General features: G+C 33.2%; 3 protein-coding genes across 6 annotated transcripts; 2 read left to right on the top strand and 1 right to left on the bottom strand.

Annotated features, from left to right (window-relative positions):
- Positions 1-1,578: 1,578 nt before the first annotated feature.
- Positions 1,579-9,024, bottom strand: LOC123693254. Of its 4 annotated transcripts, none has more exons than XM_045638256.1 (10): positions 8,916-9,024; positions 8,250-8,443; positions 7,779-7,940; positions 7,156-7,437; positions 6,232-6,391; positions 5,771-5,918; positions 5,402-5,561; positions 4,161-4,374; positions 3,144-3,866; positions 1,579-2,944 (listed from the first exon to the last, which is right to left on the bottom strand). In XM_045638256.1, exons 2-10 carry the CDS (start codon positions 8,433-8,435, stop codon positions 1,665-1,667), a joined length of 3,315 nt encoding a protein of 1,104 aa, XP_045494212.1. In that variant the 5' UTR covers positions 8,436-8,443; positions 8,916-9,024; the 3' UTR covers positions 1,579-1,664. The 4 variants fall into 4 exon arrangements, with proteins under 4 accessions (XP_045494212.1, XP_045494213.1, XP_045494211.1 ...); XM_045638257.1 differs by having other exon boundaries at positions 8,912-9,018; XM_045638255.1 differs by having other exon boundaries at positions 8,250-8,455; positions 8,916-8,991.
- Positions 9,025-10,319: 1,295 nt separating this feature from the next.
- Positions 10,320-13,227, top strand: LOC123693346 (NEDD8-activating enzyme E1 catalytic subunit). Its single transcript, XM_045638401.1, has 6 exons — positions 10,320-10,915; positions 11,080-11,240; positions 11,485-11,653; positions 11,906-12,155; positions 12,456-12,675; positions 12,947-13,227. Exons 1-6 carry the CDS (start codon positions 10,578-10,580, stop codon positions 13,162-13,164), a joined length of 1,356 nt encoding a protein of 451 aa, XP_045494357.1. The 5' UTR covers positions 10,320-10,577; the 3' UTR covers positions 13,165-13,227.
- A 1,482-nt stretch (positions 13,228-14,709) lies between these two features.
- LOC123693088 (signal peptidase complex catalytic subunit SEC11A) lies at positions 14,710-17,384 on the top strand. Its single transcript, XM_045638042.1, has 4 exons — positions 14,710-14,892; positions 14,978-15,237; positions 15,735-15,912; positions 16,996-17,384. Exons 1-4 carry the CDS (start codon positions 14,845-14,847, stop codon positions 17,044-17,046), a joined length of 537 nt encoding a protein of 178 aa, XP_045493998.1. The 5' UTR covers positions 14,710-14,844; the 3' UTR covers positions 17,047-17,384.
- Positions 17,385-26,796: the final 9,412 nt, after the last annotated feature.

The raw sequence follows: 26,796 nt of genomic DNA, 5'->3' as shown, positions 1-26,796 counted from the left end.
ATATTGTTTTCAAAATATATTAGTTACTAAAATTTACAAATTTTCTAACCCTACTTTAATGTTATGTAAACATATTGGCTTGCTTTGGAGATATACCAAGTTCGTAAATTATTAGTATGATTTAATATATAGGTATGTATGATAGAAAAAATTCCATTAAAATAAAAGTTACCACAATATGACCTCTACAGACACAGTGTACATACTTTAATTAAATTAAATGTTAGTACCTACTTAATGTTACGCAAGAATTCAAGATCATTATTACCTACTTATTACACTCATCTAATAGTGATCTAATACATTCTGTATATGATATATCTTGCCATAATTACCTAAATAAATTATTGTAATTCTAATAGGAATGAAATGGATTTTTGATTTAATTGCATTCATAAATCATAGGATCTTTATTTACCGACAAACATTTAAAAACTATTTTTCAAATCTACGTGTTGTACACGCTTAAACGTGAAGGATTAATAAATCTGCACATTATTGGCTCTTTCTTTCAAATACGGCTATGTAGTATCGACGAATAAAGTACCTACGTATCGTACTAGGTACATCCATACTAATATTATTATAAATGCGAAAGTAACTCTGTTACTCAATTTGCATGAAATTTGGTATAGAGATATTTTGATACTCGAGAAAGGACATAGGATAGGTTTTATCCCGGAAATCCTACGGGAACGGGCTTTTCTTTGAAAACGCGGGCGAAGCCGCGGGCGGAAAGCTAGTATTTTATAAAACTGATAATTTTTGTGGAATCGAATCGAATCGAAATGCACATTGAAGACATTTTCTGTCGTCAGACGTCATAAATTTGGTTTGAATCACAGTTTGAATGTTTTCACGTTGGCCGTTCCAGTGATCGACGTAATTTCCTTTTTTTGTAGGTATGAATTTTGTGTCTTAGTTCCTACCTACTCGAAATTACGTAGATCAAAACGATGAAAAAGCATAACAAGTTGTTCAGTCTAACTTTATAAAGTTAACTAGTAATAACCTATTTTTTAACCGACTTCAAAAAAAAAGGAGGAGGTTATCAATTCGGCCTGTATATTTTTTTTTTTTTATGTATGTACACCGGTTACTCCGAGGTTTCTGAACCGATTTACGTGATTCTTTTTTTGTTCGATGCGGGATGGTGTCGAATTGGTCCCATAAAAATTTTATTCGGATAGGCCCAGTAGTTTTTATTTTATGAGCATTTTTGTCTGTACTCTGTAGGTATTTGTAAATTTTGCAAGTGCAAGTTTGAAGTCGGTTGTTTTTAACGCAGTTATCACTTGTCTTAAATGCATACTGCATACACACTGTACATAATATATGAAAACAAATTTTGTCTGTTTGTTCCGGCTAATCTCAAGAACGACTGCACCGATTTTGACGGGACTTTCACTTACTGATAGCAGTTGTTATAAGGAGTAACTAAGGCTATTTTTATACCAATTTTCACATTGGACCATAAGGATTATAAGAAAAACTCATTCAGCAGCTAGTTTTAATTTTTGATATTTATTTTTTTTTTAATTCCATTGATTCATAGGGTTAAACATGAAAAGATCACAGTAATTATTATATCATTTAATTGGCATAGCTAACTAACATAACCTGTACATGTTGTAAAATAAAAATACATTATAATATTATTTAATTCAGCTTTGGACTGCTACATCTGTATCAGCCACAGGCACCGAGATTTCAGTTGAAAAAGCTTCAGATTGAGCTATATCACTATTTACATTTGAAATCTTTTCGTTATCAGCTTCAGTACAATTTTCTTCACTTATTTTACTATCACAATTTTCTCCTTTGTCTTTTTCACTGTCTGTCGCTTTAGTATCCGATAAGGAACTACTTTCTTTATTATTGTTACTAACTATAACTGGTCGCGCACAATCTACTTTGGGCACTTTCACTACAACAACCTGATCTGACTTCTTCTCCTCATTGGAAATATTTACGGGTTCTTTTAACTTTATCGTTTGAAACTTCAAAGGTGTATTTATACTTTGAGCGCCATCTTTCCTGTTCAAAGGTTTGATGACGAGAATTTTTGTTTTCATACCGGCCTTGCTAAAGTCGGTAATATTCTTTTTAATGAGGGGATTTTTCATAAGGTCTATACTTTGTTTCCGGAATTTTATCGGAACTAAATTTAAATTTGATTTGGTTTTATCTTGTGAACTAGAATCGGTGGTTTGACTCGCGGGATTTTCATTGTTAACTTCTTTTGTATTATTGGTTTCACTATTAACTTTATTGCTATCTACTACATTTGATTCAGTTACAGGAGGACTTGGTGATTTATCATCTTCTATAATTTGTTGTACTACAGGTTCGTTCGTGTCGGGAACTTTTGTACTTTTACTTATATCCTTATTTTCTGACGGTTCTTTTAAAAGGGAAGTTTTATCTACGCGAGTAATTTTTGGCAGCATGGGTCTAACAAATATATTTGATATCCTTTGTTCTTTATTTGATGAGTAAATTGCAAAATTGGAAGTTTTCATATGAGCTTTACCACTGTCGACGGATAATCTAGACAGCGAAGTCAAAGCTCCACAACATTCTTTATTAATACTGTTATAATTATTTTGCAGCTCTTGATGTAGTTTCTTTTTATTTGAAACCGTTTTAACATTAGAGACTGATACCGAATCCCTGTAGCCCTGCGCTTCCATTTTGAGGAGATTAGATAAATCATATTCAAAATCTTCATTTTTAGGTCTAGTCCGTTTTCTTACTGGTCTTCTTGGTACGACTGACGTTATATCATCGAGTCTGAGACGTTTACTACTCTTTTCCTCAGAGTCATCTATATCAGACGAATTTTCATCAAATATTTTTGAATTTGAAGATGAGTCGTTATCTAATTTTATGACGTCTTTTTGGGGTGAATCTTCACCATCTTTGCTATCACCATCAGCTTCATCTGCAAGAAATAAAATAAAATTTTTACCATGGTCCTATTTTAATTTCTAAGATCTTTGTTCTGTAATATTTAATTTCCGACTATTTGGCTTAAAATTTATTGTGTTTAAAGTATGTTCAGTCTTGAGTTTTGTTATTTAAATTCAAAACATTCGTAAATAGCAATAATAAATGAATCAATAATTTTAAAAGGATATTACCATTAGTGACCTCTCTCCTTTTCCTTGTATTGCTTCTATATGGATTCGATTTCCTCTTTCTACTTCCAGTTTCTACCCTTGTACTACTCGATGAGCTGTCATCAGACAATCTGCTAGAATCACTGGAACATCTACTAGGTCGCCTGGAGTCAGGACTAGTTGCATTTGTTTCACTTGCTTCTTCAGTAACATCAGATAACAATGTCGCTTCGACACCATCAATCGCTTTAACTGTACTAAAATAGAAATCAAAATCACCCTTTAGTTTGTGTACTATCTTCACATGCTCCGGAACTTTCTCGAATTCATAATGTTTGAAATTACACAGTTTGCATGCATAACGCAACCATTTGTAGTGACCTGCTACATGGCTGTAAAGTTCGTTCGGTTGCTTACATTTAAATTCACATTTTTTACACGACGATTGGTCTATATCGACATCCTGTAGTACTTTTCTTTTTAATGCATTAAAATTGCTCTTCTCGGCTTGGTGAGAAAACCTCAATTTATGCATAGGTTTGAAAGTATCTACATTAATACCAGGTTTAGGCGGATCTTCAGTAATTTGTTTTATAGGCGCGCTATCAACCACTTCTTGATTGGTGGACACTCCAACAATACTCATAATGGCTTCGGTCAAAGTGTTTTCAATTGGAGCTTCCTTTTTCTCATTTTGTACTTGCGGTTTCGAAGGTGACGGTGCGTCTTCGGCAATGTTCTTTTCTGTAAAATTAACAATAGAAAATGTCATTGTGTATTTGAAAGATTAGAAGGTTGTAATGGTGCGTCCACATAAATTTCCATTTAATATTCCAATAACTTAAGCCGTGTTCACGCTTGGGTGGCCACTTGCGGACCTGTATCATGGCAATACACACCATACACTAACAATCTCGATGCGCGTTGCAACGCAGTATGACTCATCTCTATGCGCTTGGCGCGTTGTCAAGGCAACACAGACAGCAGCGGCCCCTTTGCACAACTGTACGCACGCGTTGGCATGGCAACACGACTCACCTCTAGCGGGCGGCGGCGGCCCCTTGTGGTAGTCCTTGCGGATCTGTATCTCGATGCGCTTGGTGTCGGGCGGGCGGCGCGCGGCGGCGAGCGCGCGCACGCGGGGCTGGCACGTGTTGGTGTGCGCCGCCAGCGCCGCGCGCCGCTCGAACGTGCGCCCGCACCCGCCGCACCGCGGCACCTCGCCGTCGCCCTCCATGTTGTCCATCCACGCCTGACCAACATTCATTTTCTTTACATACATATCCATACTAATATTATAAATGCAAAAGTAACTCTGTCTGTCTGTTACTCAATCTACTGAAGCAATTTGCATGAAATTTGGTGTAGAGATATTTTGATACCCGAGAAAGGACATAGGCTACTTTTTACCCCGGGAAATAGGATAGGTTTTATCCCGGCAATCCCACGGGAACGGGAACTATGCGGGTTTTTCTTTGACTGCGCGGGCGAAGCTGCGGGTGGAAAGCTAGTAAGAAATATATGGACGATAAAAACCCATGGAATGGAGGGTTGTCGCGTAAAAACCACAGGACAGTTCTTTGGCATATAACTATAATATATTATGATGTTACATATGTATTTTGTAAAATTAAATTGTAAAACTGACATGATTAAAAAGAGCAACTATGGAGTTTCTTGCCGGTTCTTCTCTGTAGATACTGCTTTGCGAATCGGTGGTAAATGTTAAAAATATGTACCTATGACGTTTCAAAAGTGCTTCTAGAAGAAGTCTAATTGAATAAATAAATGTTTGAGTTTAATTTTATCCTATAGCTAAATAATGCTATCAAATGAAATAATTGATATTGTATCTAATTGGTCTGATTCTAATCTCGATATAGCAAATGCAGATCGACGCCTAACAAGCAATAATAAAAAATACTATTCTACAAGTGAATGTAGGTATAGAATGAAAGAGTTGAAATCGCATCTGATTGGTCTGTGTAGAATCTCGATACGGCAAATGCAAAAGAAAAGACCAATCAAAACGGTTGACAACTCCCATTGCCAACTTCGATCATGATATACACAGATTTAATATAATATCACTATAGTGATAGAGTCTTTGACATTAAAATATGTATGACTAAAACCAGGTCGTTAAATTGGAAAAGATAATGTCTTATTAAGTCACTACCAACACAGGTTGTTAAGTCAGTACTTAACAACCTGTTTTGTACTGACTCTGTTTTGTTAGACTCGGTCAACACACACACATAAAAAATATAATGAGTTACCTGATTTTCTTGATCTATTCTCTCCTCTTCAGTAATTTTCTGTACTGTAGCATTTTTCATATTAGACTTGCGTTTTTCATAAAACGCCGGTGGGTTGTTCATACGGAAGGATTTCGATTGAATAGTTTCACGCAACCTTCGAATCTGCGCTGCAGTTTTTCTAAGGAGTAAAAACAACAGAACTATAATAATCATACTATAATAAATGGTTTACAAGGAGATAGACCTGAATAAGGAGACAATCAGTTCTTAAATTATAATTATTTTGTCACTTTATTATTATAAATTTTAATTTTAAGGACACAAAGAAAACCCTTGATATTTTTTTTATTTGCACAATAACATTTTATGTATTCTATAGATACATACCGATGAACTTTGAATAAATGTCTGTAAACACTCCATGACGTTGAGAATATTTCGAGACAATCAGGGCATGGGTAAACGAGACGGCTTTCCAAATGCTTCGTTTTTATATGAGACTTTAACGTCTTTTGCGTTGAGAATTGTAGCTCGCCTGAAATTTATTAGACTTTATTATTGTAATTAACATTTAAATATACCTTTAGACTTATTAGTTATAAATAATTATTATATTAGCCATTAAAATTAATTGGATGTCAAGTGTTTCCACTTGCAAAGAGAATTCTGTTCACGTATTACAAGTTTCAAATATAAGTAAAAAAAATTACACCGAAAATCAAATGAATATCTAACTTCTTTAATAGTCTGATAAAAGTGCTAGAAAGTTCTTGCTATGCTTTTCATAACAAAACTTGTTTGCGTCGAAACACATAAGAAGAAAAGCTAATGGGTTTTATTGTACTCACATATTTTACACTTAAGATTGCCTGTGCAATCATTGTCATCATCATCACTTATTTGTATAACACCTTCAGATTCAGAATCCACATTGCTCTCAATTTTGAATTTGCCATCACTTTGTAATACTGCATTTTGTCGTGATAGTATTGTATCCAATTCATTCACCTGAAAATAGAGAATCATTTAAGCAAATTATTTAAAAATTATTACATTATTGATTTAAAAAACCCCGCCCAATTTTATAGTAATAGTAGGCGGCCATCTTGGATTTAATTTTTTTTTTAATGTAGTCAATGTAATATTAATATTTTTTTTATTTCAAAAATAGTATGTAGTTATTGAAACAGTCAATTTATAAATTATTATTTTTAAACCACAAATTTTCGGTATTCGTATAATTTCACGACATTGGGCTGTAAAAAATTACTTTATTGTAAAATTCATGTTTGGCCTAATAAATATTACACCACATTTTGACATGTCTTTGTGTTAATAATGAACTTTAATTTGTTTAGTAGAGATTCATTATAATATTGTACACATTGACTAGTTCTTACAGTGATATACTTGAAGACATACAACATCTGGCATATAAATATAATGAAAACCTAAGACTTGTTTCATATTTCAGTCGCAAACCACACAAGACATATTGTGTGGTCAATATTAGTATTAACCCTACTAAGATTCATATCTTCTCCTTTTTCTTTCTATTTATTTTTTTGTATTTAGTTCTGTTGTAATTTTGTATGTCTCTAACGTACTCAAAAACGGCTGAACCAATTTTGATGAAATTTTCCAGTGCACTAAACTTCAGGTTTACATCCAGAAATATCTAATCTCAAGACTCTCAGACTCAGGGTAACTAGTATTTAGTATTGTAAAACATATTAAACAAAGTCTGCTATAAAATGAAATAAGATATATACCTGTGTTTGCATATCATCCACATTGGAAGTATCATTGTACTTAATATTTTGATAAACAGCAACAGATGTTTTGGGAATTTTCTGCAAAACCACATCTTGTTCTTTCAACTGATCCTCTTGAATACCTCGAGACGTGACAATCTTTTCAATTACTGTTGTTAAATCTTTTGTCATAGGAATCACATCATTTTCCTCAACATTTTCACTTGGTTCTTGAGTTTTTTCTTTTAAAAACTCTGAATAATTCTCCTCAAACTTTTTTATCTTCAGTAATTCGTTGGCCTATAAAATATAATATAATTTTTTGTGACATAAGATGTTTGGCAGAGGTAGCCATAATTATAGGAAATTTATAAAATAAAGTTATCTCATTTACAGTAAAAATTTTATGTAAAAACCAATTACACTTGATGGAATCATAAATTCATGAAAAGTCAATCTCTTGTTATAAAATGTAGGTAATTTTACCTAGAAGTGAATTTCACTATAGATATTAGAAAGTTAACAATAATTTTATATTTTTAATCCAAGTCTAAGCTCAGTAGCTTATGAGTTTATTCCACAAACAAACATAAGGAATGTTTGTATGTTGAAACCTTTATATTATCATAAAACATACATACCGTTGAGTTGACACTTGTGAAATGGCTGTGCACTGCACAATTGAACTTTTCCTTACAATAAATCCTTTTATGTGAAATGAAATTCATTAAACTTCTAAATAAATTTCTGCACACTTTGCATTCATATAACAAATCACATTCATTTGTAAGCAGTTCTTTAAGCTGAAAAAACAAAAAATCTCATTATTATATTTTCTCATAATTTTTAAAGGAAATTATTAAAAAGTAAGTTAAACTTTGGGTTTAAGGAACACTTTTGCATGAATATAAATTTCTAAGTTAAACTTTCACTACATTTATTAAATCAAGTTCAAGAACCACCAGTATGCAATGAGTCATACAGTCATTACAAAAGCAATTATACATAAACAGTATACCTATATCAATATAATTTTGACTATAATATCTTCTTTTTATGTGAAATAAAATATGAACTAAATATGTAAAATATAAAAAATTGGAAATTCTTACCTCCTCTGTTGCTAAATCAAACACTTTTCTTGCTTGAGCAAACCCTGTAACACTTGTAGGTATGGGCTTTCTAAGCAAACTATAATCGAGATCTTCCGAGTCTTCATTATTTTGCGTAACATTTTTATTAAATTTGCTCCTGTCTTCTTTTCCTCTCGTCTTAGCACTTACTTTATTACCAGCCATATTGACATCTATTGACGAATTTACATTGTAATTAGTTTAATTTAAAAAGTGAAAAATATATCACTCACTGTGAATTATTTTTCTCATTATTCTCTTAATGTATTGTTTAAATATAAATTCTTAAGTCATTCATAACCATGAACCTCTTTATAGCTACGACATGAGACATCGCATACCGTCTAACTACCAAAACGACATCGTCGGTGGCACATTGTTATCTAACATCAAATATAATTTAAATAACGTATAAACTTGTATAAACACACTGCATTTTAATATAAATAAATTTAATTTCCAACAATATTCCTAAATATAAGCATGGGTTTTTAGCTGAATAGATACTGAATATCTTTCTATTAGCCTGTCAGTCTCTCCCTCAAATATCATCAAAAACATTGGTTGTTATAACGTTAAGTTTTATTTTATTTATAGATTTTACACTACAGAATCCTATTAAATCAATTTAATATACGTACTCACACCAAGTTCCTTGAAATCGCAAACATGAAATTGGCTATCTTCGACCACTGCGCCTCCATCACACCTCCATAAGTAACAAATGAATATATAGCTATATGCACGATTGTCCTCGGATTTTGGAATTTTGTATTCTATGCTAACCAAATGCTAACCAACCAGCCACAAAATCATTCAATTGATATATTATCTGTAATACGCTTTTCTAAAATTAATCTAAAGCAAATTACAAAATTACTTTAATAAATTTTAAGTGATTTAATTAAATATCGATTCTTTTCAAAAGTAATTTTTCATTACTTTCAACATTTTTGAACGACTTTTCTTTTTAATGACGGAAGTCGGAAGTGAATATGGTGTGCCGTGTGTAGGTATTCGATCTCTTCTTGTCTCTTGATTCATTTGGTGAAACGATAACGTTATCAAACAGAGATTTTTGTAACTAAAAGCAAACATATATCATTCCACCTTTTTCAAATTCATTATATTCTGTTTCAAAACTTATTATTACCAAGAAACATTTAAAAAAACTAAATGAATATGAATATTTATGAATAGTAATCGTGGTAACTGGTGGATATATAAACAATTATTTACTTTGAAGATAGCATGATTTTGATATATTATTTTAATATGAAATATAATATAATGAACTTTTGTATTTTTAGCAGCTATTCAATAAATTTTAATAAACTTAAGAGATTCTTCAAAAATATAACTAATAGAGTGTGCGCCATGAAAGGAGTCCCGGATAGGTGGCGCTGTCGGTGCCTGTAATAATGTTGCCATTATTAAATTTAAGAGTTCATGGCTCCAGTGGCTCCAGAAAGAAGCTTATATCTAATACACTGGAGATTGCACTATGAACGTTGACAAGTCACGGGAAGGTATAACCTTGAATGACGCCTGGTTGTTCCTTCATCCCTTTCACACCAACTTGCCAAGTTAGGTGTGAAAGGGACAAAAAACAACCTGGCGTCATTCAAGGTCATACCTTCCCGTGACAAGTCAACGTTCATAGTGCAATCTCCAGTGTATTAGATATAAGCTTCTTGGGCTCCAGCAAACTGCAAAATATTGAGTGATGAATCTTCATTGCTTGCGCAGATGTGGTAGAATATGGGCAGAATACATAATATATATTACTAAATAGTTTATTAGTGCTATATATTATGTTTAAATTTAAATTTAAAACAGAGATGGAAATTTGAATTGAGTAGACTCTAGAGTCTAGACCACAGCTCTAGACACTTTTATTTATACAATATTTCAGTGTAATCCTTCGTTTTATTAGAGTCACTTATTAATTTGCCTGTATGTTCAAAGCATAGTAGCCCGTTTATTTTTCTTGCAAATATTGACATGACATAGGTATTGATGCCGGCACTGTCAGATGTCAGAATTTGTGATTTTTCCCTAACATTTTTCCCTACCGTCGAATCACGAATGTCGATTAATATTATTGTATTTGTTAATTAAGAATTTATTGTTTTAGATAAATCACTTACTCACTAGAAAGTCTAGAATCTGAAGCCTTTTAAATACAACTATTTTGATCAATAGTAAAATAAGTTACATTTTCTTTTAGTGAAATTCTTCACACAGTGTAGTGTTCTGTATTTTCTGAATATTATTATTTAAATCGACATTAGCAATCGGGCAAACATGTCTACAGGTGAAATGCAAACTGCAGATTATCAGCAAAGGCGATGGCATAACATCAGAAAAGTTTTGGAGCGATCTGGTCCTTTTTGTCATCCAGATTTTGAAGCTTCAGCTGAGATACTTGATTTTATAATGAATTCTTGCAAAGTTCTTATAGTTGGCGCTGGCGGCCTCGGCTGCGAGCTGCTAAAAGACTTGGCTTTAATGGGTTTCAAGAAGATACACATTGTAGATATGGATACAATAGAATTGTCCAATTTGAATAGGCAATTTTTGTTTCGAAAAAATGATATTGGTTTGTCAAAAGCAAAGTGTGCTGTTGATTTTGTAAATAAAAGGTATATATTGAAGCAACTATTTAATCGAGTTTTTAAAAATTCACATACTATGATCAATATATAAGTCTAATATTTGAGTAAATATGAAGAGAATAGTCAATTCAGCTTAAATATTTTATTTATAACATATAAAATATCTTCTCATATCATTAATTTCATTTCAGGGTGCCTGGCTGTGAAGCCATTGCACACCACTGTCCTATACAAGATCTGGACGACTGTTTCTACCGCCAATTTCACATTGTTGTGTGTGGACTTGACTCCATTGTAGCTAGACGTTGGTTAAATGGCATGCTGATGTCATTGCTTCAGTATAATGATGACAGTAATATTTATTTTTATTCTTATTGGAAAATTTCATATTGGATAGTGAAAAAATATTTTTTATGTGAACAGATTTATTTCGAGGCTTTTTAATTTTGCATCTCATTATATAAAAGTGCTATTTAATATAAATTTATATATTAAAAGTAATAAAAACTTGATAATAGTACATAGGTATATAAACTCCATACTTATAAGTTACAAGGTAAGTACTTAATAAATAAAAATATATGAATGTATTTTAGGAAGTTTAGATCAAAGCAGCATAATTCCCTTAGTAGATGGAGGCACAGAGGGGTTTAAAGGTAATGCGAGAGTGATATTGCCGGGAATGAGCGCGTGTATTGAATGTACTCTTGATCTATATCCACCACAGAAGACATTTCCACTATGTACTATAGCAAATACTCCCAGGTAAGATTTTTAAAGTATTGAAGACAAGAATTTTAATGTTTTCAGCAAGCTTGTAGGTTAACTTTTTGTTATAATTGTGTATATGGACGTTTATGTAATGTCTTTTTTTATGTGTTACATAATTATAATGCAACTTAAATTAATAAAATTTTCATTTACTAATCTTAAAATTTCAAAGCTTCAAACTTATTTTATTGAATGTTATTTATTCATTCATATTTCTTATTAGATTTATTAAATTTCACACCATAGGTTGCCAGAACATTGTATAGAATATGTAAAGGTAATTCAGTGGGCTAAAGAGAATCCATGGGGTGCCACCACTGCCCTCGATGGTGATGACCCTCAACATGTGGCCTGGGTTTACGAAAAGGCTCAAGAAAGAGCGATGAAACATGGAATCTCAAACGTGACATATAGATTAACACAGGGTGTCTTGAAGAATATTATTCCGGCTGTAGCTAGCACTAATGCGGCGATTGCGGCTTCTTGTGCAACTGAGGTCGGTATATTTATTTCATATTAATTGTAAAATAACATTCGTAACCTTTCTTGCAGATATATTAATTATTATTAAGTGAAAAGTGAAGGTGAAATTAATTTTTGCCCAATATCTTGTGCTATCGCTCATTGCAGATATTTGACGAAATGATTTGTGTAATTCTTATGAATATAAATACATTTTTAATTATTATTAAACACCACTTGTGTGGTGATTTGTTACTGCCATACAAAATTTTATTTATTCTAAAAATCCTTTTTTTACTGTTTATTCTTATATAACGTTAACTTTACATTTCAGGTATTTAAATTAGCCTCATCATGCTGTCCGAATATGAACAATTATATGGTCCTGAATATGTCTGATGGTGTGTACACATACACATTTAATGCTGAAAAGCGTGCAGACTGTGTTGCATGCAGTAATACGACTAGGGTTATAGAAATTGAACCGGACGCAACTTTACAAGCGATTTATAACAAGTTATGTGAAGATAATGCCTTCTTGATGAAGAGTCCAGGTTAGTAAAGATTACGTAAATAATTTTAATTTAATGATTTTATGCAAACTAATGATACAATCTTAAATATGAATAGATTGATTTATTTATTTATTATTTAACTCTTTAATAGTTGTACAGTTAAGATACCTTATAACACATAGAACAGAGTACAACTATTTTGGGGGCCTTATCACTTAATAGTAATCTCTTCCAGGCAATCACGGTAAAAGGTAAACAAGCAAAATGATCGCTATTACACACACATTAATATAATTCAATTTATTTTCAGGTATTACGACTATCATTAACGGACGCAACAAAACATTATACATATCTTCAATAAAGAGCATTGAAGAGAAGACAAGGGATAATCTTAAGAAGAAAATCACAGAATTGGGGCTCTACAATGGTGCGGACATTTTGGTTGCGGATGTTACAACCCCTAATACATTGACAATAAAGTTGAAATTTACAGAGAGCAATAATGATGTTGATATGTCGCGTTAAAAAAAACAGTTTGCTTGGTGTAATATTAATAATAGGTTGTAATAAATAATATTTAAAATGACAGTGTTTAAATTTTTTGTATTTACAGTACATAATGATAGTTATGCATACGCCGTTTACGGTACACCCTGTAGGTATACAACTAGCTTATTGCCCGCGGCTTCGTCCGTTGTTTGAAACTCAACCAATAAAATACTAAAACCTCTCAAGAACCATGCTATCTGTTGGCAAAAAACAGAATGAAAATAGCTGCAGTAGCTTTTTAGTTCATCGCGAACAGACAGACGCTATTCACGCAGAGGACTTTCTTTTACAATATTATAACTATTATTGAGATAGGCGCTAAAGAGTTCTAACAGACGAAGGCATAGGCTACTTCAGACGTCGCCACATGTCGACGGCTGCCGTCGACAGGTGGTGACGCTTGCAGTTTGCGTTGACGGCAAACTACAAACGTTTCACGGCATCCGTTTTTGCGTGTCGACGGCAGCCGTCGACGTATTGATTGCTGCCGCAGACGCTTCGTCGACAGGTGGCGACGAATGAAGTAGCCTCTACCGTTCACAATTTGCCGTACGTTTGTAAGAACGCAAACGTACACGTTACACGTTTTGAATGTGGGTAGCGAAATGTTTGCTGAGGTGGGTACCTGACTTGCGGCGATAGACGAGAGTGATCGAAATTTTTCTATTATTTAAAAATTTCTCACATAGGTACCTGTTTATTAATAACTAGCTTCCGCCCACGACTTTGTACGTGCATCCCCGTTTTTCCCCGTTCCCGCAAGAATTTCGGGAAATCCTTTCTTAGGGGACGCCTACGTTCCTACGTACATCTACCTGCATGCCAAATTTCAGCCCGATACGTCCAGTGGTTTGGGCTGTGCGTTGATAGATCACTATATCAGTCACCTTTGAGTTTTATATATATAGATACCTACTACTACTACTTACTACTTAAGCTTTTATTTTTAACACTCATTGAAATCAACAATGTTTGCAAGTGCGGCGGTAGCTACCAATAACTCTATTCTATTGAGTGCTAGAGTTTTATGCATGTTAAATTAACATTTAAATTATTAATCCAGCAATTAATAAAAGTAGTTATTGTATTATGTTTATGGGTGCGACACTCGACAGCGCAGCTATCCCGGCCACATTAATTCGCCCCACGCTAGAATTATTTTTCCGCTACCTTTCTATGTACTATGCTTAGCTATGATGTTTTAATTGATATGTATTTATTTATTGCTAATAAGAGATTTCGAATATTGTATAATAATACCTAATAATACAATAATTATTCAATACACGTCGCGTGGTTAGGACGGCCACTTCAGGCTATTATGGTCATTAGGGTACCTATTATGTATAGTTACATTTTCAGATTCTTATAAATATTTGCCAATATATGTACCTAAAGCTTTTTAGTCATTAAAATAGAATATAATTAATTATTTATTTGATCATAAAAGTTTAACCGATTTTTTATTTGACAGATAGCATAAACAATTTACAACACTACGTTTTGTTTTGAAGTTTAGATCTGACGTGGTACCTACTGGTGCTTGTCTTCTTGCTGTCGTTCACTACAAAATATCTTTCGAAAGCCAATATTCATATGATAACCAATAATTATAAATAAAATACGTTTTAGAACTTGAATATCACAATCGTAAAAATGTTGGACAGTTTATTTGATGATGTGAAGCGCATGAACAAGCGCCAGGTAATATATATTGATTGAAAATGGAAAAATAAGATGACGTGACTGACACACCGGCCGATTAAACTATTTTCCCTATTATTTTCAGTTCATTTACCAAGTACTTAGTTTTGGTATGATAGTATCATCTGCCTTAATGATATGGAAAGGTTTGATGGTAGTAACCGGCAGTGAGAGTCCGATCGTGGTTGTGTTGTCTGGCAGTATGGAGCCAGCCTTTCACAGAGGAGATCTCTTATTCCTTACCAATTACCCTGAAGAACCCGTACGCGTTGGCGAAATTGTCGTATTCAAAGTTGAGGGTCGTGATATTCCCATTGTTCACAGGGTTCTGAAGCTGCATGAGAAGTAAGATAAAAGTTCATATTATTTACATTAATCTGATATTCTTATGAATGTAATGACAACAACAATTAATTTTACATTATGATTTGTAAATTATGTTGTTTTATACAAGTTATGTTGTTTTATAGAGTTATATTTAAAACATAACTTGTTACTTCTTCTGGGTTTTACCTCATGTGGTGAAACAGAGAATAATTTTTAACAAAGAATACAATTTTTGCTTGACTACAGGTACATACGTAACATACACAGTATAAGTATATTACATACACATAGTTTTCTGAAGATCTATTTCCACTCTTAGTGAACACACACATTTCTTTATGTGTTAAACTACACATATATACTTTATACCTTATACTTATAGAATAAGGTATAAATCTTATAAATCTATACTTTATACTTATAGAATAAATGTTATGATAAAGATGCAACATACTTTCGATTTATTAAGGACATTTATTTAATCAAAATACTTACAATCAAATACCTTATTCCAGAAACAACGGCACTGTGAAGTTTTTAACCAAAGGAGATAATAATAGTGTAGACGATAGAGGATTGTACGCACAAGGGCAGCTCTGGCTCACCAAGAAGGATGTGGTGGGTCGAGCTAGAGGTTTTCTGCCTTACGTCGGAATGGTCACAATATATATGAACGAATATCCTAAGTTTAAGGTATGTGTTGTTTGTATATCCTACTAATAAATGCAAACGTTTATGAGGATGGATGGGTGTTTGTCACTATTTATTGAAAGAACTACAAGACAGATTTGGATGAAACTTTTCAGTAATATAGGTCATACGTCAGGATACATGAGCTATAAAAATAATTTTGCCTGTGGTTTCCCAAGCTGCACTGTTAATATTTATTTACAGTAGAATTTTTCCAACAATGATTTGAGATTGGTTTATTTTATATCAAAAATCAAAATATAGTAACTGATAGAAAAAAATATGCACAATAATATGAAATATTTACAACTTAGGAAATTGTTTAAGATTTGCCTCGTGATAGAACTTTCTTCGCCAACAAATCATAAAGAAAAAACCTAATCTTTAATCTGAGTATACATAATATTATACTTACTTTAAATAGCCGGGATGTTTTTTTTATTCTTGGTTTGTTTTATTTGTTTTCATTGTGAATAGCAGTATAAAAAAATGCGTCAATTGAGGAAAAACAATGATAAGGAAAACTCCAAACACAAAAAATTCCTTGCCTTTTATTTGCTAACACTTAGTTAACGCTACAGGAATATGTGCTGTTTAAATTTGAACAAGAAGGCAGGGTTAATTTTTTAAAGAGATGGCATTATCATTCCATAATCATCGCATCTGTCTGTGAGTCTTTTCAAGAAATAGTTCATGTTTCATGTCTGTTAATAAACTAAAAACTACTGCACCGATTTTCGCATTAGTGAAAATTTTAACTTATTGACGCTATTGGACGTTTTTAGTTTATTATTTGTTAAGTTTTACACAGCACTTATTAAATACTAGCTGTGCCCTGCGGTTTTACCCGCAGTCCTCCACTCCTGTTGGTTTTAACGTGATGTTAGGCCTATAGCTTTCCTCGATAAATGGGCTATCTAACACCAAAATAATTTTTGAAATCGGACCAGTAGTTCCTGAATTAGCGCGTTCAATCAAACAAACTAGCTTTCAGCTTTATAATATTAGTATAGATTTTATATTATTCTTGATATTTCTAAAAACAAGACATATTTTAAATAATGTAATATAAATTTTTTGTTTCAGTTTGCTGTTTTAGCCTGTCTGGCCGTTTACGTCCTGGTGCACAGAGAGTGATATAATTGTAACTAACTGTAAGGTGGATTCAGTCTGTAAAAATGTTCTATTGACTGTGTGGCTGTATTTAATTTTTTGATTAAACAGTGATTCTCTCTAACGTAACTGCAAATTTTTTTTACTTGATATATAATATATTTTTTTGGATGTCACCCTAAAACTTTCAGTTGTATACAATACTTAATATTTTTAGTACATATTTGGAACTTTCGAGAATATTTGAACTTTCGGGAATTTAGAAATTTTGTACAGTCTGAAAGTAACAATGAGAATTGAATTACGTCTCGTAGTTTTAAGTAAAACTTATGATCTAATAAAATATATTGTCTCACCACCAATTTGCATTATGATATTGATTTCTTTTTGTTATATGTACTTACACCTTTTAGTAATCCATACTTTAGCAAAATATAAAAAAATATATCAGGTATAATAAAATCATCCTTGAAAGTTGAAAGAATTAAAAAAAAAGTATTGAATTAGGCGGAAGATGCGGGTTTGAGTCCCGCGTCGTGATCTAATTGTTTCTAATCTTTATCACAGATAATTTACTATCCAATAGAACTGAGAAGAGATAAGGGGCCGTATTATAGCCTCTTATTTTCAGACAGTTTACGCCGTGAATTGAACTGACTGGTAAATTCATATTATAAACGCAATAACCAGCCAGCCAAATTAGAGGTCATAATATGGATCAAGCCTTAAGTCTTTTTAGTGCTCTATGACTCTTTTATTTGATAAATAAGTTTCATGTTTTGAAGTAAGTAATCGCGAACGATAAACTCTAACTCACACATTCTTTCAAATAACCAGACTTTCTTTAGAAGCATCTTTGATCATCAAAATACATAATTTAATATTTACCACCTGTTGAACAAGCAGTTTCTATGTAAAAGTAAGTACCTAAGTATTGAAATATAATTTTATTTTATCTGGTTGTAAATTATAAATCCAACTAAAATCAAACTTTTATGCGCACGACATCTGTTTGCTGATTTCAGTATGGAAACGACGAAATATACTTAACTACGGACTACGAAAATGCTCCGGAAGATATTCAGGAAGGAACTTCTCTAAAATTTTTCATAGATGTCGCTACTGTACAATATACCAACTTAGAAAATACGTTTTTCATGTTATATAATAATTATTGTAAGTTGTTTTTCTATACTTATTTTCAATATGAAAAGGTATTTATATGGCCATAAACGTGGTAAATTACTGAAAAAACTTGCTCTCTTGACAAATTATTATTATTTTAGCCTTAACAAAAGAAATATATTTTTTTTATTTGGAGGTGTCGTAAAATCTTTAAATACGACGGGAATATAGATTTATTAATGCTCTAAACTTTTGTTTAGTATTTTAGCGCATTCAGTGGTATTAAGTAAAACTTTTTACGAGTTTATGCTTAACGTGCAAGTAGTCATAAAAAAGTTCTCTTTTATTGTAGTTTTTACACACGTCTGACGATAAAATCACCTTTTTGGATGTCAGACTGATTGTCTTCAAAAGTAGACACATTGTGAATAGAATATCTACCTGCTACCTTCCATCGTATCATTCTTACATGATACATATATAAGTATTTTATAATTCTCACACAAATTTTGTACACTAGAAATTGCCATTTTAATAATTTCTGTGGTACGAATTAGGTTAAATTGTTAAATAAATCTGATCTTCTAATTTTTCCTATGACTGTTTTATGACATTTCCATTAAATATGAATCTATTTACGTTATAATATGGGGGACTTTAAGCGAAGAGTGAACCGGTACCTACTAGGGAAGCGCGTACCATCTTAGACCGCATCTTAGCTTTCCATCAGGCGATATTGTGATCAAGCCCTATCTAGAATAAAAAAAAAGTTTATAGTCTGGTATTGATATAATTTCTGAATAACTCAATAATAATTATTAAATCATAATATATTTCGCTATCTACTTTTGCGCTTTTGGTTAATTAATCTATACATATAATAAATCTGTAGAAGGGTCAATTCTGTACATTGAAAATATTGAAAAAATAAATAGCAGGGGGTGTTACTGGATCGATACCAAACCCAAATATGTGATTAAAAAAATTTTTGTCTGTCTGTCTGTCTGTCTGTCTGTCTGTCTGTCTGTCTGTATGTGAAGGCATCACGTGAAAACTAGCGGTTCGATTTCGATGAAACTTGGTATAATTATACCTTATTATCCTGGGCGTAAAATAGGATACTTTTTATCCTGGAAAAATACGTAGAAAAAATTAATCTTAATTTTTCAGTTTTATCCATAGACGTTGTTCCGTAGAACCGCGAACACACGTTGCGTATTATTATAGGCCTAGCCGTATTTGGGAATTGGGTCCAATAGATATTTATAAGATTTTATTGTCAGAGGTACCTACTCAAAATGGAGAAATAAACCATCCACGCGAAGACCGACATCCGCGCGGACGGAGTCGCGGGCGGAAGCTAGTTATGAATAAAATGTTACAAGTTTTTGCTACCTAATTTTATCTATTGATCCCTGACTACTATACCCATATAATGACTATATTTCAATAGATAATATTTCTTACGTTCCTGCAGTCCGTACAGTTAATTGACAATCTTGATATGTCCGGAAATAACGATCTGGATATTTCCAACGGAAAATCTGTTTTGTATTTAAATTATTTACTTTGCCGCGGGCTGCACACGTAAAGTGGGTACGGAGGTTGACAACCAGGGATAAAATAGTTTTTCTTTTTGCAAAATCGTAATACAGTACTTTATTAAATCATAAATTGTTTCGAACCTAGTAATACTAATACCATATACAATAAACATATCCCTAATTGTTTCTTAATGCCGCACAACATGACATGTTACAAAAAATAGGACGACCGTTTTATTTGAATCATTATTTATGCTCCAAATCAGACAAACCTTGGTAGGTTTGAAACTACAATGTTATCACTCGTTAATTTATTATTCATGAAAGAAAGCAAGCATTTTCCTATAAAACAAGATATTCCGATTTAAATTGCTAGGTAGAGCGTGGGTAAACATAGCTCTGTATTTTTTGTTAAAGGATTTTTCGATAGATTTATAAAGGATAGAAAAATTCGATCACGAGGCGGGAATTGAACCCGCATCCTTCGCGCCATTCCGGGGCGGATGCCTAACCAACTCAGCCACTCGTGACCCGCCTGAGCAATCGAATTTATTCTATCCTTTCAGTTTTATGTGTCTTAAGGGACACACCGCGCGCCATCTATTGAGATGATTTAACAACCATTTCAACCAATATGAAGCACTTTTCAGTGAATACAATATTGTAACGATGGAACACGACCTTTTCTTGAATTTATATTTTTTGGTTTTTATGGCATTCAAATGCTTTATAAATATAAATTTATAAAGGATAGAAAAATTCGATCACGAGGCGGGACTTGAACCCGCATCCTTCGCGCCATTCCGGGGCGGATGCCTAACCAACTCAGCCACTCGTGACCCGCCTGAGCAATCGAATTTATTCTATCCTTTCAGTTTTATGTGTCTTAAGGGACACACCGCGCGCCATCTATTGAGATGATTTAACAACCATTTCAACCAATATGAAGCACTTTTCAGTGAATACAATATTGTAACGATGGAACACGACCTTTTCTTGAATTTATATTTTTTGGTTTTTATGGCATTCAAATGCTTTATAAATATAAATTTATAAAGGATAGAAAAATTCGATCACGAGGCGGGACTTGAACCCGCATCCTTCGCGCCATTCCGGGGCGGATGCCTAACCAACTCAGCCACTCGTGACCCGCCTGAGCAATCGAATTTATTCTATCCTTTCAGTTTTATGTGTCTTAAGGGACACACCGCGCGCCATCTATTGAGATGATTTAACAACCATTTCAACCAATATGAAGCACTTTTCAGTGAATACAATATTGTAACGATGGAACACGACCTTTTCTTGAATTTATATTTTTTGGTTTTTATGGCATTCAAATGCTTTATAAATATAAATTTATAAAGGATAGAAAAATTCGATCACGAGGCGGGACTTGAACCCGCATCCTTCGCGCCATTCCGGGGCGGATGCCTAACCAACTCAGCCACTCGTGACCCGCCTGAGCAATCGAATTTATTCTATCCTTTCAGTTTTATGTGTCTTAAGGGACACACCGCGCGCCATCTATTGAGATGATTTAACAACCATGGAAGGATGCGGGTTCAAGTCCCGCCTCGTGATCGAATTTTTCTATCCTTTATAAATTTATATTTATAAAGCATTTGAATGCCATAAAAACCAAAAAATATAAATTCAAGAAAAGGTCGTGTTCCATCGTTACAATATTGTATTCACTGAAAAGTGCTTCATATTGGTTGAAATGGTTGTTAAATCATCTCAATAGATGGCGCGCGGTGTGTCCCTTAAGACACATAAAACTGAAAGGATAGAATAAATTCGATTGCTCAGGCGGGTCACGAGTGGCTGAGTTGGTTAGGCATCCGCCCCGGAATGGCGCGAAGGATGCGGGTTCAAGTCCCGCCTCGTGATCGAATTTTTCTATCCTTTATAAATTTATATTTATAAAGCATTTGAATGCCATAAAAACCAAAAAATATAAATTCAAGAAAAGGTCGTGTTCCATCGTTACAATATTGTATTCACTGAAAAGTGCTTCATATTGGTTGAAATGGTTGTTAAATCATCTCAATAGATGGCGCGCGGTGTGTCCCTTAAGACACATAAAACTGAAAGGATAGAATAAATTCGATTGCTCAGGCGGGTCACGAGTGGCTGAGTTGGTTAGGCATCCGCCCCGGAATGGCGCGAAGGATGCGGGTTCAAGTCCCGCCTCGTGATCGAATTTTTCTATCCTTTATAAATTTATATTTATAAAGCATTTGAATGCCATAAAAACCAAAAAATATAAATTCAAGAAAAGGTCGTGTTCCATCGTTACAATATTGTATTCACTGAAAAGTGCTTCATATTGGTTGAAATGGTTGTTAAATCATCTCAATAGATGGCGCGCGGTGTGTCCCTTAAGACACATAAAACTGAAAGGATAGAATAAATTCGATTGCTCAGGCGGGTCACGAGTGGCTGAGTTGGTTAGGCATCCGCCCCGGAATGGCGCGAAGGATGCGGGTTCAAGTCCCGCCTCGTGATCGAATTTTTCTATCCTTTATAAATTTATATTTATAAAGCATTTGAATGCCATAAAAACCAAAAAATATAAATTCAAGAAAAGGTCGTGTTCCATCGTTACAATATTGTATTCACTGAAAAGTGCTTCATATTGGTTGAAATGGTTGTTAAATCATCTCAATAGATGGCGCGCGGTGTGTCCCTTAAGACACATAAAACTGAAAGGATAGAATAAATTCGATTGCTCAGGCGGGTCACGAGTGGCTGAGTTGGTTAGGCATCCGCCCCGGAATGGCGCGAAGGATGCGGGTTCAAGTCCCGCCTCGTGATCGAATTTTTCTATCCTTTATAAATTTATATTTATAAAGCATTTGAATGCCATAAAAACCAAAAAATATAAATTCAAGAAAAGGTCGTGTTCCATCGTTACAATATTGTATTCACTGAAAAGTGCTTCATATTGGTTGAAATGGTTGTTAAATCATCTCAATAGATGGCGCGCGGTGTGTCCCTTAAGACACATAAAACTGAAAGGATAGAATAAATTCGATTGCTCAGGCGGGTCACGAGTGGCTGAGTTGGTTAGGCATCCGCCCCGGAATGGCGCGAAGGATGCGGGTTCAAGTCCCGCCTCGTGATCGAATTTTTCTATCCTTTATAAATTTATATTTATAAAGCATTTGAATGCCATAAAAACCAAAAAATATAAATTTTTCGATAGTACAATTTTCTTAATTATGGTCATCAGATATTTATCAAATACAGTCTGAACTCAGTCTGATATTTCATTCGTTTGGAAATGAAATTTTGATAAGATTTTCGAATTTTGGAATGGACGATGCGTCTCTACAATCCATATTCGTCTATTATTTTTATACACGATAAACTATTGTATTTTAATATTATTTGTTAGCTGCGAGACATATTATATTGTCGAACAATAAACACACCATTGGGATTTCACTGCCACACTGCCGTTTTTTTAAACCTTTTCGTGATAATAATAAGTGGAAATTTATGTAGATGTGGCATATCGTACCTTGTTTCGTTCAATCCTTTGGGAATCCTATTGTAAATCTTTTTTCGACGTTTCACTAAGAATACATTATGTATTAGAAAGATTTTGAGGATGAATAAGGTAGAAAGTAAGTAGTTGTACTTAGGCTTAGGTACTTTCTGAAAATTATATTATTCCCACAAAAATTTTATGTGTGAGGGTGTTATTTCGTTGTAAGTAAGATAATAAAATAATACAAGAGGATTTTTCGTTTCTAAATATTCCGTTTCATTTCACCGTAAATAAAAATTAAAATCCCAGCTATTCGCAATATTCCGAGTAATTCGTAAGGCGATATTCCGATACGTTCCTACAATTCATAAACCATTACAATAAAGAGAGTTAAACTCTGGTGTCGTTTGCCAAAAACTCGTATTGATAGGAACACAGCACAGCTTGGCTCCGCCCGGTGCCATAAATACACAAAAACTTTCCTGCCAAACTTCCGTTGCATTTGTTTATGAATATGACTTCCGTCCAGGGACCGGCTATCCGGGTACCTACGCTTTCGCTTTAGTGTTATTGTACCGAGTTATAATAACTTTTAACAATATTATAGCTGAATTAAATGATCTGATAATTAAGCAAATGTGAGGTCTCAACTTTGCACTATATCCATGTATTTTATCATTACGAATTGTGATTAAGAATTATCACGGTCATTTTCGCAAAGTGCATGCAAGTTCATTATATTGATGATAATAATAATTGTTATTAAAATAGATAATATTGTGACACCGCACCCGTAAAAAGTTCATAATGTTGAAGTTTATAAAAATAAATTTTTTATAAGTGACACGCTGTGGAATATAAAAGTACAGAACTCTCGCATGGCTGGTCAAGAAACAAATTCACAACAAGAAAGCATATTTCCCATGGGGACTTTTATAAAGTTAACAAGTCGTAACTTGGGAAATAAATACGAAAAGGGCGGGAATTGATATTAAGACGATCCTTTAAAACGGTGTTATTAAATCGACTGTTGCCATTGTTGTGGTAAAAGGTATATAAGGGTTGTATCCTTATAATGAAGTGATATTTAAAAGATGCCTTAATTAGACTGCGGTCGGTCACTCGTTTCACATAAGAGGCGTCATGGCCGCTATTTTACTATCTCATTAAGTATGTCTCGACGGTTAACTAATCGCTATGGGTGCCCGTTTATGTTCCTTCTATTAGAGAATAATGAGGGCACTAACGATTTACATTCGTTTTGCTGTAAATGTTTAAGTGGGAGCTTTGTAGCTGTTGTACATTGTTGCTGCGTAGGCCGCTCTATTATACATTAATTCCCTTTCATTAGCAGATGATCCCGTTTAAATTAAAATTTGCAATTTTAATGGGTGACTGCTTACTATTTATCATAATGTTATTAAAGTTACCCTTCTTTGTGATTATTTCGGCGGTGTGTACACTAATTGCTTTGTGAGGGGTGATTAAGACTAGAGAAAAAAATTTAATAAATGTCTCATAGATTGTAAGATATCTTAAAAGAGTCTTAGCTTAGAAGTATATCGCTCGTCTTATAGAGTAGTGATTTTGTGATCACATTCTAGAAGAAGGTGTAACGACGAGATAATTAACTACAAGTGTTATCTCCGAGCAGCGCGACTTTAAAGTGAAACAACTCTTAAAGCGACATCAGTGCTTAAGCAGTGTTTCAAAGTGACTGCTTTAGCCGGTGTTTCACATGAGCGTTTAAAACGGCTGCATTTTTATTACTTTGCAACACACGACAGACATGAGAGTTCGCGATATTCTTTGCCAAGGAGTTATATTATCCAGCTTTGATTTAACATTTCTTTGTGAAAATATATGCGTTGTGTAAAATTTATTTTGCAACGGTTATGTGTTTATTGTTATTTATGAGCTAGTATTTTCTCTTCATATATGATGTGAATAAGCTACGGCGTAGCACTTCGTAGAAATAAGGTACGTTTTCTCAATTTTATTATTTATGAAATTTTTATTTAACAGTAATCCCAGATCCATACTAATATTATAAATGCGAAAGTAACTCTGTCTGTCTGTCTGTCTGTTACTCAATCACGCCTAAACTACTGAACCAATTTGCATGAAATTTGGTATGGAGATATTTTGATACCCGAGAAAGGACATAGGCTACCTTTTATTGCGAAATATGTACCACGGGCGAAGCCGGGACGGACCTCTAGTATATAATAAATGGTTTACTAGTCAAAGTAGTATAGTAGTTGAGTATGCTTCTACTTTATCTGTAAGTATGAGTTTTTCTATTCTTCATTTTCCAATAACAAAGAGATGGAACAAAACTTTAACCGAAATCATAATCATCTATCGTTGTTTTTTATGTTCCATAATATGATAACTAAAATGTTAATAGAATACTCTCATGTGAAAGCGGCAAAGAGCGCGCGTGCATGTTGCTAAACTCATATTAAATGTGTAGAGTTGATGTTACAAATTAATTAGGTATTTCTACTTCTTGTTACGCTTGCAGGCTTCATAGAGCACTTAGTTTAATGCCATATGGTGATAATAACTATTCTCGTACAAAGTTTATATTGCATAAATCACTATCTTTTGTCATAATGTTGAAAATACTTTAAGATCTTAAATAAAGTGTCATTTTTTAATTTTATTTATTTATTTATTTACTCTTTATTGTACAAAAGTCTTATAAAATAAAAGTACAACAAAACCAATCAAAATGTACAAATGGCGGCCTTATGGCTCAAAGCCATCTCTGCCAGGCAATTTTCAATACATTATATTTGTAATCTTTTAAATTATTATGTTCTTTATATACCTATCTTATTTTGTATGCATGCATTAATAAAACACAGATACAAATAAAGTAAAACAGTAGATATAGTTTTACATAATCTGTACCCTATTTTCCTGTTAATGCGACTAAAAATTTCTGAGTTATTTTATATGTATATTGTATAATTTAATATTTTATATTACACGTTTTGTATCCATTAATTACCGATTAATAAATTAATAATTATTTTGATTACATTTTCAATATATCTACATAAAATCTAACACAAAATGTAAATTTTTATTTTAATATGCCAATGTGGTATAACAGCGACGTCACGTCGCCTCTTTTATCATAAATTATAGAATAATAAAAGATTGGATTAGTTATGATTTCCCAAATTATACACCAAAACAATCAAATGCATGTGATTGCTCACAAAATTACTGAAGTGGGAAGGCGAGGTAGCGTGACCGAAAATACTGGCATCGTGGTATTATGCGAAATAGAAAACCTAAATGACTCCCCTAATGGCTTGTTATTTCTTGGAAATTATATTATTGGCAGTAAAAAGGCGACATTTATTCATATACTAGCGATATGTCGCAACTTTGTTTGTGTCGCTGGGTTTATTTAAATAAGAGGATGTTTAAGAATTTGTAATAAAAATTACGTGTTTATTACATTGAGATATACATATGGAGTCGACACCGCCTACATTATGTTCCGCTCAACATACGCCATAAGGCGTAACTGCACGCTCATTTTTTGAAATTTTTTGTTCGTAGTGTCTCCTCCATACGTAGTACTAT

This window comes from Colias croceus, chromosome 7, assembly GCF_905220415.1.
Source record: "Colias croceus chromosome 7, ilColCroc2.1".
Classification (NCBI taxonomy): domain Eukaryota; kingdom Metazoa; phylum Arthropoda; class Insecta; order Lepidoptera; family Pieridae; genus Colias; species Colias croceus.
Note: the sequence above shows the minus strand (reverse complement) of the source record. Positions and strands in the feature narration are given on the sequence as shown.